Here is a 15,060-nt window from a genome sequence, read left to right as displayed (position 1 = left end):
AAACAGATATAAACACCAAATTTATTGACTTTCCCAGGAACACAGACTTTGCAAAAACAGATAAAGCCAAAGGCCACATTAACTGCTCGCCGATCTTCTTTTTCCCGTTGATCGGCCGGCGGAAATGACTACGCCGGAGTTCCTGATACTGCTGCTTTGTATCATTAACCTCTGTCCAAAACTCACATACGCCGGAGTTTCAGAAACTCGCCGGAGCCGATCGCCGGAGACAACTAGTTTATGTTCTCACCTCATCGAACCTTCCGGTTACCCTTGCTCCGAACATTCCGTAATCACTCTCTCTATTTTATTTTCCCAATTTATGTATAAAATGTTATTACTTTTTGAAACTCGTAAATTAGATACGAGCGTGTGCAAAGCAATTATTCTCGCTGTTTTCGAGCCTTTTATAGATAATATTTGTGTACATGATTGAATATAGTGAAAAAGAAAAGGTAGCACAGAAAAAAGGGGGAAATTGTTGTTATTGTTGAATTAGTACTTTTGAAAGAGGTTTCAGCAATTCTGGTTAATTTTTTAGTGAGGGAACTCTTATGTGTGTGTGTATCGATGTATTTCGGTGGTTCATTTCAGCGCAGGTTGGATATTCGAGCAGGCGAGGCTTGTGTTGGTTTATATTTTAGTATATCTAGATGAATTAATAGGTGTGTTGTTTTTGCAGACTAAAACAGAAGATGGATATTTGTTGGGTCTTCAGAGAGTGTCGTCCAGTATCGGAAAATTAGGAGGGCGTAAGGGTCAGCCGGTTCTGCTTATACACGGGCTGTTTATGGTAATGTTTCCTTGATGGTTCTTTTGTACAATTGAAGATATAGATTTTGTTTTAGAAGTAAAATTTATGTGCCTTTTTATCACTTCTATAGTCATTTAAATTAAATTATCGATACTAATAACATGTTATGACTTTTAGTTTAGTGTAAGTGTATTCACTGATCAGGTCCAAGGAGGTAGTAGGCAACCCTAATATAAAGAATTGTGGAATTTGATGTCACGGATTATAATTGAACCACAAATATCTGATACTCTGGAAATGTAAAATGTTGCTAATTTCTAGTAAAGTAAATAAGTTCTCGTAGTGATCAATTAGAAATAGAAAAATCCATTTCTGTCTTTTTAACATCAGTTATGGAATAGGAGCTGGCTTTGTTTAGCAACTGTATGACTAACCAGCTATATGAGAGAGAATTCTGTCCCTGAGCTTGAAAGTTGAAACCAGATGAGAGATCCCTTAAAATAGGACTAGTAAAAAATGTTCTCACATGGGAAGTGAGGAGCCTCTGCCACTGTTTACATTACTGCTTCAGAAAAGTTCAATCACAGCCTTACAACTCATCATCAAGGAGACTTGCAAAGCTCCTTCCACTGCTATTTCTATATATGTCAACTCTATATAAGTAAAAGGACTAAATTATCTGTTATTCAGCTGGTATGATCCTTTAGCCACAAAAAGCCTTTTTCTGATGCAATTTGTAGATTGAAGGATGTTAATTGTGTATGTGATGGAGTAAATTTGTCTGAAATGAAGCTGGTGGAAGCTAAAATTCTACATGAGATGCATTAATACTATTGAAGTAATGTGTGTGCATTTGTGGTTTTGCTTAGGTGTGTATGTTTATAATATGGAGTTGCAGATTTCTACTTAAATTACTTCCATGAATTATTTGAATGTTTTTTTGGTCAAGCTTTATTTCAATGTTTTGAACTGAAGTAGGGTGGTGATTCGTGGTTCCTGAATTCCCCGGATGAATCGTTAGGCTTCATTCTTGCTGATCAAGGTTTTGATGTTTGGGTTGGAAATGTTCGAGGGACACACTGGAGTCATGGTCATGCAACTTTATCAGTGGAAGATAAGGTACAATCATAGAAAAAGGTAGTGCGGTTTTGTTTTGTAATATTGACCAAATTATATATGCATATAGATAGATATATATTGAAAAAGACAATAGAGCTACATGAGTTAGAGACAAACTTCATGTTAACTGACAAATAATGATGAAAAGATGCCGAGTTCATCCCGTCAAATACTTTAATTCTTGACGGGATCCATTGCAGAGTTATCAAATTTTTGTATTGACGTAGTAAACATCGTACAGGAACATGCATAGTGCGTAATTTAAACAAAATACCTTGGCATAGCTGCACGACATGCTCATATAGCAAACTGTAATAGTGTTATTTTTTTAGCACATAATTGTTACACCTTTGTAAATTATGATTTACTAAACAGTGTAATTAAAACCAAGTATCTGTAATATTTATTCATATTTTGTGCACACGTCCCAAATTGCATACTGGTACTTAATGTTCTGCGTATCTACTCATATGGGATACCTACATGTTTTCACTATTCTTGTGACACTGATTCATAGAAAGATATTGTCTTTTGATATCTGACTTCAAGAAAGGCACTTTATGTCTAATGCAGTTATATTGCTGTACTTCTCAAATAAATGCAAGTGCTCTTGACAATATAACAGTGATTTGTACCGACCATATCTTTCAGTCAACTTCTTATGTTTACACAGCAAGTAGTAGTGACAGATTGACACCACTGCATCAGTAGAGTAATAGAAATCATAGGCTTCTAGCGTCTGCTGTTTGATGTGTGTAGGATGTGTTTAATCAGTCATCTTATCAACTTTATCAACCTTTGCTTCATGTGTTAAAAGGAAGTTAAATATAGTATTTTATTCTTGTTCTCTGTCTGGATGTTAGGATTTCTGGGACTGGAGTTGGCAGGAACTAGCTCTTTTCGATCTTGCAGAAATGATCCGTTATGTGAATGCTTTCACAAATTCCAAAGTGTTTGTTGTTGGACATTCACAGGTCACTCTGAGTCTAAGGTCACTTTAAATTTCCCTAATTTAGATGTTGTACTCTCAATCTCAACACTTGCTTGTTTTACACTTACAGGGAACAATTATGTCTTTAGCTGCCTTTACTCAGCCAGGGATTGTAAAAATGGTGGCAGCTGCTGCCCTTCTATGTCCTATATCATATTTGGATCATATCACTTCTCCTTTTGTTCGTGATCTGGTCTTTATGCATCTCGATGGGGTAGCTGAATTTGTTGTATCTGTTTAAAAATAGTTCAGCCTTCTTGTAAATTCTGATGTATTGATATTCTCTTTTCAGATAATGGTTGATCTAGGAATTCATCAACTTAATTTTAAAAGGTCAGATATTCTTATTTGTTTAAATAAGTTTCCAGGCTAACATAGCACTTAAAGGAATTTTGTGTTTCTTAATCTGTTCAGTGATTTTGGCACTAAAGTCATGGATATGATGTGTGACTCAAATATTGACTGCGGTGACTTGCTTGCTTCAATTACAGGTAGGTTCTCTTTCGTTACTCTTAATCTCAATAGCATGGAGTGGACCATTGAGTAAAAGATCCTATAGGCAGGCTTTACGGATTTTGAATCATTTGTGTAAATTCTTTTAAAACTACCAACTACCTAAATGTACAATTGTAGAAAAGCAGCTTTTTGAATGGCAAATTATGTTTTTATATGCAGTACAATTCTCATTCTTCTTTCTATGGTTATGGAGATCACTATCATCATTATTAATGACTTTTTTTGTTTACTTATAAGCCTTCTAGTCCAGATGTAGGCATACCTGTCCTGATCTGTCATCGTGTAGGCCAATTACTGTTGTTCTATATCGGTTGAATGAGGAGATTAGTTGGCATAATTAAAGTCTTCATATATAACAAAGAATTTATTTTCTATCCACTACATTTGCTTACATAAATATACATTCAGGCCTATTATCAAGAGTTCAAATCTAAAGATATTAGTATTTCACATGTCTCCAGGATAGTTTCGCATCAGAGGTCTAGTTATCCAAGTTTTATATATTGCACTTGACTCTTTGTGATACGGAAACTTATATCTTTATAGGGAAAAGTTATATGGACCACAATTTTATTAGAGACCTCGGAGACCATATATGTAATGCACGCATAACATGTGTTGCTTACAAAATATATTTTGTAATGTTCTGCTTGCAGAACATTTATAATCTCCAAAGTCTCTGATATAAGGTAGTCTCCATAGAACTCAACGCTATCTTTATATACAAATTAAGGTTGCACATGGGTGGCCCCTATGTTAATCAGACTCGAGCTAGAAGTGTCCGACATGGATACGTGTCCATGTGTTGGACTCGATAATATATTGAAAAATGTACATGTTTTTGGCCTTAAATAAGTATCCTCGTCCAAGTGTCCATGTCCAAGTGTCGAGTGTCCGGCATGGGTACTTCGAGGCGGAATGAAGAGTCCGACTAACATAGGGTGGCCCTTCTAGGTAGCCATCCAGTGTCGAATTTCTTTTCATATAATTTCTTCCTGTAACCTTACAGCATCGAGTTTCCCACTCTAACTCTAAAGAATATTTTTAGGTTATTTTGCTGATGTTTTTTTAAAAAATAGGATTCACTACTCATGCTCAAATGTGCTACATGAATGTTTTGGCTGATGCTAATTCTTTTGGTTCGAAATTCTAAAATTACTTTGGCAACTCAATTATTTCAGGGAAGAACTGCTGCTTTAATGGCTCTAGGGTGGACTTCTATCTTGATAATGAACCTCACCCGTCATCAGCAAAGAATTTGCAGCATCTTTTCCAGAGTATGTTCCTAATACTTTCTAGCATAATCTGTTACTCTTAAGTCTTAACAGCATTCCCAAGCTACTGAATTAAATGCAAGATCTGTTCTTTCCTCTTCCAATTTCTAAGTTGCTCCTTTAGAAAGCTATAATTATTCAACAGATGACACCCTTTTATGCTTTTCAAAATATATATTCGTATACTTGTGGCTGATTGCTCCGTCACCTGGACTCTCTGGCTTTGCTCTTGGACCTGTGTTGACCAGACCGGACATTACATGGGCGTGGGTATGTGATCTGAGTCGGATCTTTTATATTGATAGCAGACATGCCATCTTACAGACAATCTAAGTTCAAAATGATATACAAGGGCCAAGGCCTTATAACAACTTATTGTAGAGAGTAAGGTCCATGGGTGACTTCTCTAGTGTTATCCTTTGATTTTATGGTTTGGAATTTGGATAAGACCTAGGAAGCACGGACTCAGATACTGCGACATGGGACATGGGTACAGGTACATGAGGATTCGCCAATCATCGAAGAGTCTTGGATACGGGACTTGACAAAAAATTTAAAATAATAACAAATTGGATTTATATATGTCAAACATTAACTTCATTCATAATAATAATAGAACTGTGTTACAATAAGTGGTAACTGGTGATCAAACATAAGATAATTGTAATGCAATTTCTTCCTAGAAGAATGACCATCTTCCTTAGAAAGAACAACCGCCAATTCTGGTTCATCAAGAGAGAGATTTGCACCTCTAGGACACCTGCACTATCTACATGTGACAAAACAATCTCTTCCAACATCCCACATCTTACTTTTTCATTCCATATATGAATGGGTTTTACATACATACCTCCACAAAGGAAAATTGGTATCAATTTCTTCATTTGCAGTGTGACTAATTGCACATGAACTATATATAATACAAACTACTAAAATAAAAATTAAATGTAAACCAAGAGACGCCATCCTATATGACTTTACCTACCCCCTTGATGACATCACCCAAATAGGACCCACCCCGGCCCCCACTTAATCCGTCGTGGGCTTACTAGAGCCTCATCAAGGCTTCAGACAGGCTCCAAACAGCCAGGAGCCTGAACTTGACCCCATCCGGTTCCACTAGGCTACCATATTAGGCCCCACCCAGGCCCCGTATAGGCCCACCTTTGGGTCCATCCCTAGACCCCACAACCCTTCCCATTCCTCTTAGTTGCATTAGTTTGTAGTTTATTTTAGAGATTTGTATTAGAGTAAGACCCTGTCTAATATATATTGGCCAACATGCTTATATAAAGTTCAGTATGGTAGTATATTATTGTAGATCACTGACTTTAACATAGATTCTATTGTTGAATATATAGAAAATGTAAACTACGGTTTATATGTCTCATAAATGATTTAACACTTTAAATTTGAACAAAAAATTAAAGAACACATAATATTTTATTTCACATAAAAACATTACAGATGACATAAAATATTTTTACAAACTGACAAAGATATGAGAAAAAGCTTATATTTATCCGATGATTTGTTATACAAACAAGCTCCTGTATTTATAGGTACAGCAGAGCTAATTAGCGCTAAAAATCAGCAAGCAGATCTCACTATATCTGCCTGGAAATCAGCCTACAGAATCCCCAATTATTAGCCTAAGTCAAGCCTAATACAACTGTACAAATCACTGATTTACAGCTAGTAAATAACAGCTATATACAACTGCTAAATAACAGCTACATTATACTGTAATGATAATTATATTGACACCCCCCCTCAAATTGATGCTGGTAAATCTAGTAGCATCAATTTGCCATTAAGAAACTTGTGCCGTTGACGTGTCAAAGCTTTTGTAAACACATCAGCTGTTTGAAGATTAGTACTAACATGAGGAAGTTCAATAACACCACGAGTAAATGCATCTCTGATATAATGACAATCAACTTCGATGTGTTTTGTTCGTTCATGAAATACTGGATTGGAAGCTATCTGAATGGCACTTTTGTTATCAGCATGGAGTGGAGTAGGATTAATTTGAGAAGCTCCAAGCTCGGAAAGAAGGCCACGTAACCAAACAATTTCAGCACAAGCTGCAGACATGGCTCTATATTCAGCCTCCGTGGAAGATTTTGAGACATGATCTTGCTTTTTACACTTCCAAGTGATCAATGCATCTCCAAGAAAAGTACACCATCCAGTTGTAGATCTTCTAGTATCCGGACATCCAGCCCAATCAGCATCACTATATGCTGTCAAATGAAGATCAGAATTTTTTGGAAAGAATAGACCACGCGTAGGTGACCCAATTAAATATCGAATAATACGCTTCACTGCAACAAGATGAAGATGCCGAGGTGATTGCATGAATCTGCTAACTATATGGACAGCATATGAGATATCAGGCCTAGTAATTGTTAGATAGATGAGGCTACCAACCAATTGTCTATATAAATAAGGATTAGGCAAAAGCTCCCCTTCATCTTTTCGATATTTAACATTCACTTCCATTGGTGTATCAACAGCAGTAGCCTCCTTTAAACCAGCCAACTCAATAAGATCTCTGACATATTTATGCTGATTTAAGAATATACCTTGATCTCGAGAATGAACTTCTAGACCCAAAAAATACTTAAGATCCCCAAGATCCTTCATTTGAAATGTACTATGCAACATATTCTTGAGTTTTGATATGAGCACAGTGTCACTGCCTGTGATGATTATATCATCGACATAGACCAGAAGAAAGACCATACCTTCTTGTGTCTTATGAAAGAAGAGAGATGAATCATATTGGCTTTGTGTAAAAGAGAAGTTGATGAGAGTATGGCGAAACTTATCAAACCATTCTCTAGGAGACTGCCTCAACCCATACAAAGTGCGCCTTAACCTGCAAACTTTATTTGGAGCTATCCATGCCATGCCATGTGGAAGTTTCATGTAAATTTCTTCTTTAAGATCCCCATTCAAAAAAGCATTTTTGACATCCATCTGATGTAAAGGCCAAGATTTAGAGGAAGCAACAGCAAGAATGGTTCTTACAGTGGTCATTTTAGCAACTGGTGCAAATGTCTCTTCATAGTTGATACCATATTCTTGTTTATTGCCAAGTGCAACCAGCCGAGCTTTGTATCGATCTAATGAGCCATCAGACTTGAGTTTCATACTATAAACCCACTTGCTACCAATTGGCTTAACATTTGGAGGCAAGGAAACAACGTCCCAAGTATGATTTTCTGCAAGAGCTTGAAGTTCTGTTTCCATTGCTTGTTGCCAACACTCATGTTCCATAGCCTGTTTATAACAAGTGGGAATAGAGATGGGAGATAAAGTAGTGGACATGGCTACTGGATTTGTATAACCATACCTGTCGGGAGGTTTTGAATTTCTAGAGCTTCTCCGAACAGGAGGTGGATCATTGGAACTCGGTAGAACAGGATCAGGTGCGTCCGAAAGAGTCGCAGGAGCCATAGTGGGAGATGTGCGTCTATGATAAACATGACCTGGTTTAAATCTTTGTGATGGGGCTGATGACTCGGGAAAATGAGGCAATATAGCTATCGATGGGAGTTGTGAAGTCATTTGTGTGCAAAAAAATGACTGATTTTCAAAGAAAATTACATTTCTAGACACACGAATACGACGAGTATTAGGATCATAGCAAAGAAAACCTTTTTGGGTACCACCATATCCTAAAAAAGCACACTTGACAGATTGTGCAGTAAGTTTGTTCCTTTCATGTGGCTGAAGATGAACAAAACAAACACATCCGAAAATATGAAGATCAGAATAATCTGGTGCATCTTCATATAAACGGAGGTAGGGAGATTCATTGTTTAAGGTGGGAGATGGTAATCTGTTTATCAAATAAACAGCAGTAGACAGGGCTTCACACCAAAAATGAGATGGAACACAAGACTCGATGAGGAGAGTTCGAACGACATCAAGAAGATGACGATTCTTTCTCTCGGCCACACCATTTTGTTGTGGAGTTGATGGACAAGATCGTTGTGATATGATTCCATGATTTTGAAGGAAAGATTGAAATTCATTTGATGTATATTCACCACCCGAATCAGATTGCAAAATTCTGATTTTTGCAGAAAATTGTGTCTCGATTAAAGCATGGAAAGTTTGAAATGCTTTAAAGACCTCGCTTTTATATCGAAGGAAATATACCCAAGTATAACGAGAGAAATCGTCTATAAAAGTTACAAAATACTTGTAATGTTGATGAGATACCACTGGTGAAATACCCCATACATCTGTATGCACAAGTTCAAAAGCTTTGGTGGTGTGAGATTTACGTGATGGAAAAGGAAGTGTTTTGCTTTTACCAAGTTTGCAAGATGCACAATGAATATTGTCTGTATTTGAAGAATTCGAAACTTTATTCCCAAGCAAACCAGATTTAAGTAAAATACTAAGAACATGAGAATTTGGATGTCCTAACCGCTTATGCCACACTTGATTATTACAATCAACGGCATTACAAGAGACATAATTTGACACTAGAGAAGGTGATGGGAGTAAAGGAAAGAGACGTCCCACTTTAGGCCCCTTCGCGATCATCTTCCCTGACACTTGATCCTGCACAAAACAACCAGAATTTGAAAATTGAACGGTGCAATTGTTATCAACTAACTGGCCAACAGATATAAGATTAGTAGACAACTTTGGGGACACAAAAACTGTATTCAGAGAGGTTGAAATATCACCAACAGCAGTAATAGGTAAAGAGTTACCATCAGCAGTTTGAATATGAAGATCCCCTTTATACTTTTGAACATTATTTAGAGGTACTGTTGTGCTAGTCATGTGATTTGAAGCAGCGGAATCAAAATACCAAGGCTTATGGGCAGAATTTTTGTTACCTGAAATTCCTAAAGTTGAAAATGCATTAACTATCATCTGCTGGATCATTTCAGGAGTAACAGAGGACTGACCAAAGTTCGGAGCATTTGAGGATCCAACTGAGACATTGTAAGCAGTCTCAGATTTCTTCGGAGGCCGGATTGGACAATCTTTAATAGTATGCCCAGCTTTCTTGCAATAATTGCAGAATTTTTTAGTGCAATTAGTAGCAACATGTCCAAATCCTTTGCAACTGTAGCATTGGATATTACTCATATCTCTTCCACCTCTATGCTTTCCTTGGGCAACATATGCAACAGGAATTGGAGAAGAATTCTGTGATTTCTGATCGATGAAAGTTTGTGTCATGAGCCGTTGTTCTTCTCGAAAAAGCTCACCTATGCAAGTATCGATTGAAGGAATTGGATTTCTATTCATGAGGTTGGACCTGACTGGTTCAAAATCTCCCCGCAATTTCATTAAAAACTGATCACGTTTGCTCGTCTCGTGTACACTTTGGACAGCAACTAGTCCTTCAGCAGAAACACTCTCATACACAATATCAGTGTATTCATTCCACAAATTCTCAAAAGAAGAATAAAACTCTTGAATTGTCATGCTTCCCTGACTTAGTTGTCCCAACTCAAGCTCTAATTGAAAACGTCGGGCGGCGTTGCTTTGATTGTAAACTTTCTTCAAGTAACCCCACATATCTTTAGAAGACTTGTAAGGCCTGAGATTGAGAATCATAGACGGTTCCATGCTCCCGAGAATCCAAGACATTATCTGAGCATCCTTCACCTTCCATTTCGCAAGTTTCTCCTTTTCTTTGGAGTCAGGTGCAGATTCCGTTCCATCAACATAGCCCCATAATTCTTTTCCCTTGACAAGAATCTCAAATTGGAAAGACCAAGCAGAGTAGTTCTTCCCATTAAAACAAACAAGAAAGTTGTTAGATTGCTCCAATGACATGATTCGAAAAGAAACAAGAACCAAGAGATGAATTCCAAGAAAGATGACTAAAAAAAAAACACTGATTATTAAGGTGGACAAGAAGTACAAGAGCAGATTTTCAAATAACCGGCTCTGATACCATGACAAAGATATGAGAAAAAGCTTATATTTCTCCGATGATTTGTTATACAAACAAGCTCCTGTATTTATAGGTACAGCAGAGCTAATTAGCGCTAAAAATCAGCAAGCAGATCTCACTATATCTGCCTGGAAATCAGCCTACAGAATCCCCAATTATTAGCCTAAGTCAAGCCTAATACAACTGTACAAATCACTGATTTACAGCTAGTAAATAACAGCTATATACAACTACTAAATAACAGCTACATTATACTGTAATGATAATTATATTGACACAAACAACCTAAAATAATTATAGGACATAAAATAATTGTGGAATACATCAAAATAATGAGGGACATGTACATAATTTATATTAGTAAATAAATAATTACATTTCGCACAAAATAGTACGGAAGAAATTAAAAATAACATAAAAAAATAGCAAACACAAAATTTTGGGAAGTGATATAAAAAAAGGAAGAATATAAAAATTATAGGTAGCACTATAAATTTTTAAAAAAATATAAATTACATGATATAAAGAATTAATGAATACGAAAAACAAAAAAGAGAAAATTAAATAAATTGAAACAAAAATTTTGACAAAAATTTCAAAAGTTATGTAATAAAAAGGTTACAAATAACATGGTATAACTTAACAATTACAGAACACAAGACGCAAGTAATTACTAAATTTTTAAGTGTTTTGTAATAGTTTTTAATGTTTTTATGTTATGTAATTTTTTTAGGTGTACTTTAAAGTAAAAAATATTGGCATTACAAAAAAAACTATAATATAATTTAAAGAAAAAGATATAGAATATTAAATATTATAAAACTAAATATATATGATATACCAAAAAAGTAGAATATTAAATATAATGTATAGAACACTTAGTTTGTTTTTGTTAACAGATACTTCCTCCGTCCCACCCAATTGTTTACATTGGGTTTGGGCACGGAGGTTAAGAAATATGTATAAAGTAGTGAAAAAGAGGAAGAAAAGTGGGTGAAGTGGTGGGACCCATCGATTTTTAATATATAAAAGAGAGATAGTGGAGTAAAAGTAGTGTGAAAAGGAAGGAAAAGTGATAAAGTGGTGGGACCCGTTAACTATTTTGGGAAAGTTTTGTAATGTAAAGAAATGGATGGGACGTCCAAAAGAGGTAACTGTAAAGAACCTGGTGGGACGGAGGGAGTATGTTTTTCTTATCAATATACAGCTATCCTTCGGGGATTGAGATGTTAATTTATTAAGAGCATCTCCAACAGTGTCCTAAGGAGGTTCTCTAAATATATGATAAACTATTCAATTTCTAGAAAATAGAGAATATATATTGATTGACAACTCCAACAATAATCTCTATTTGTGTTCCCTATTATTATTATTATAATATTAAATTCAAATATTTTTAACCAAAAGATAACAAAAAAAATGTGGGAAAAAGTGTACAAAAGGTGAGAGTTGAATATTTAATCATTAAAAATCAAATGAGGAATGGGTTAGGGATTACCTATCTATGAGGAATGGAATGGGTTAGGGATTACCTATTTATGAGGAATGGAAAATGGATTCTAATGTTTAGGGAATGAGTAAGAACTCTGCTGGAGTGAATTTTTGTGCATATTCCTTAAAATTATAGCTTAGGACATCATATAGCTAATCCGCTGGAGATGCTCTAAGTTACTCATCTAAGCTAGTTCCCCACCAAACCTCATGTATGTGTGTGTGTGTGTGTATTTATATGGTTGTATGTATATATGGATGAGTGGATATATGGTGTATGTATAGAAGATGCATATGAGAGAAAAGAGATAGATGAGGAAAAAAAAGAGATGGACATGCATACAACACCCAGTTTAAAGAGTTGGTGCTTCCTAAAATAGGACGTATATAATCACTTGTATTAGTTTTGTTTTGTAGAAGACGCTATATTTTAAAATGTAAAAGAATTAAAATAGATTGATGTGTACTTAAGTCACTAATATGCTGAGCCCCGTACACCCGTGTCCGATTCTGGATGTACACCCGAATATCCCTAATTACCTAAAATTAGGGATCTGACACTTAATCTCCCCCTGTGTTTGACAGGCGACACAAGTATCAAAGTCCAGCTGTCCAGGTAACATATGGCAAAATATATTAAAAAGTATTATGACATTTTATATGGTTGTGAGAAAAATTAAATTTTCCTTCATCTTTGTTTGGTGACAACATTCGACTTGGTTCTTGGTATTGCTAGATTAGGTTAGTAGGGTTTGAGAGTCATCCTGATCAATTGCGGGAACAAACCCCTCCTAAAACCCTACTTTATAGTGTGGCATTTGGATATTGACAAGTCTAAAATCCCTTTAAGGTTTACCCTTCTCCATTCTTTCATTGGAAATGAGGGTTAGCTACCGGAATGGGTCCCTGCTAAACACTGTTAGCAGGGGCTGGTGACTCGTTGACACCTCCGGCGTGAATAAGTTTCTGTTGGAGAAAAAAAGGGAAATGGAGTGGATATAGGCTAATATATTATGAGTGTGTGTGTTTAAAATTGCCTAATTCCTAAACCTTGGAGGCTTGGACTGTTGGTCTATTTATAGGCCAGGAAATTAGGATTTAAATGGCCGTTACCTTATTAAGGATCCAGATTTTGCGACATGCAATTTTATCCCATAGCTGGCTGGATGGTGCCTCTGTACTATATATGCGATTTTTGAGTTTTGGGAACAATTAAACAATACGCGGGGGACAAATCAGCATGTCACAAGCCTGGGAAGTCTGTATTAGTACACCCACAGGCCACATCCAGGGCGGTTGGTGACAGATGGAAAAGATCACACGTTCTTGTCTGCTTGGCCGAATGTGGTTGAGTTAGTCCGGTGGCAATCGCCGGATGATGCTCATGGATTCTGGGTTGGTCCTGTTAAATTTAAGGGCCTTATTTTATGGGCCTGATTATATTTGGACCATCAAATTATATGGTGTTGACTTAGTTCTGATATGAAACAGTTCATCTTGGACTTACCAAGTGTACTCATGTTGGCTGTGGTATTTTGCGATCAAAGATGGGTATGTTTGGTTTCCTTAGTCGTGAATATTGTTATTGAAGTTATTTTAGTGAAAGTTAAATATTTTACTGCAAATTTTTCTTAGTCCATCTTTTTTATGATTAATGGTATGTGTAACAGTCTTAAAAGTATAAATGTGGTCTCCTCTTTTAAGGTTAAATCTTTTTTTTTTGGCACCACATTTCCTTTGGAAATTGTAAACCTGCTCTCGGCCGCCTTAATTTGTTTAAAGAAAAGAGGATAACATAGCTTATTTGAACTTGCTGGTTCTTCACTCTATTTCCTGCTGCTTATATCTAGTTGTTATGGTAATCTTCATTAACAGTGATACGGAAAGGTACTTTTGCGAAATATGACTATGGATTGATTAAGAACTTGAAGACTTATGGTCAACTTAAAGCCCCAAGTTTCGATTTAAGTCAAATTCCTGCTTCACTTCCAATCTGGATGGGCTATGGAGGAAATGATGCTTTAGCAGATGTGACTGATGTGCAGCGCACTATCCAAGAATTGCAGTCGAAACCAGATATGCTTTACTTGGAAAATTATGGTCACATAGACTTTCTCTTGAGCATATATGCTAAGGGAGATGTCTATGATAACATGATCACATTTTTCAGGTCATATGGAAACTATAGTAGTGCAAGTTCATAATTATCAGTTTTATGCCACCAATTTTATATGTAAATGTTCTGTACATAGACATGCCGATATATTCAGTGCAGTCGTATGCTGTGTTCCTGTATTACTCTCCCACTTCCCTTCCATTGTAACCATTGTTGTACTTCAAGAAGAATGGTGAACTATTATCGAAAAATGTTATTATAAATTTGCAGAAACTATGTAGCTTTAGATTATCTAGAGCTTGTACATATCGAAAAATCGCATATGATGATGAGCAGAAAACTGAACAATCTGATAAGCCATTATGGTCCATCAACCCAGGTTTAGTGGGTTTGGCCAGATCCCATATAATGTATGATCCTTTTAGGTTCATGAAATTGCAACCAACAGATTTGTCTACGCCTCTGCTTCATCCTCACGTCGACCTTGCCGAACACATGCATGCATAATTCTCACAGCCATCGTTGGTAGACGTCATTATCTTTCTAAAGTCGAAGGTGGCCTGGCGTTCCAAGTTCAACTTATTCAAGGCATTTGCCACATTGGCTCCTAAAATCTGGCGGCGTCTGTATCAATATTAGACTTAAATTCTCACACTCAATTGATTCTAATAGTATAATTTAGGTTATTGGTCAACTTTCTTCATAGTCGTGTCACTTGTGTGTTTATAAGTAGCCAAGCGATTTCGCACAAAACATTTCAAATCTCCTCCCTATTACGTACCAAAGTGTTCCTAGCTAGCTAAAAGCTCTCAATCGTTCGACATGGCTTCGATCAGGGTCATACTTTTCATCAACTTC

The 15,060-nt window shown here is 36.3% G+C and overlaps 1 protein-coding gene across 1 annotated transcript; it reads left to right on the top strand.

Annotated features, from left to right (window-relative positions):
• The first annotated feature begins 23 nt into the window (after positions 1 to 23).
• On the top strand, positions 24 to 14,475 carry LOC108204518 (triacylglycerol lipase 1). Its single transcript, XM_017374005.2, has 9 exons — positions 24 to 289; positions 683 to 793; positions 1,733 to 1,873; positions 2,737 to 2,847; positions 2,935 to 3,078; positions 3,157 to 3,197; positions 3,279 to 3,355; positions 4,562 to 4,657; positions 13,962 to 14,475. Exons 1-9 carry the CDS (start codon positions 125 to 127, stop codon positions 14,288 to 14,290), a joined length of 1,215 nt encoding a protein of 404 aa, XP_017229494.1. The 5' UTR covers positions 24 to 124; the 3' UTR covers positions 14,291 to 14,475.
• The last annotated feature ends 585 nt before the right edge of the window (positions 14,476 to 15,060 follow it).

Source organism: Daucus carota, chromosome 1 (genome assembly GCF_001625215.2).
Source record: "Daucus carota subsp. sativus chromosome 1, DH1 v3.0, whole genome shotgun sequence".
Lineage (NCBI taxonomy): Eukaryota > Viridiplantae > Streptophyta > Magnoliopsida > Apiales > Apiaceae > Daucus > Daucus carota.
Note: the sequence above shows the minus strand (reverse complement) of the source record. Positions and strands in the feature narration are given on the sequence as shown.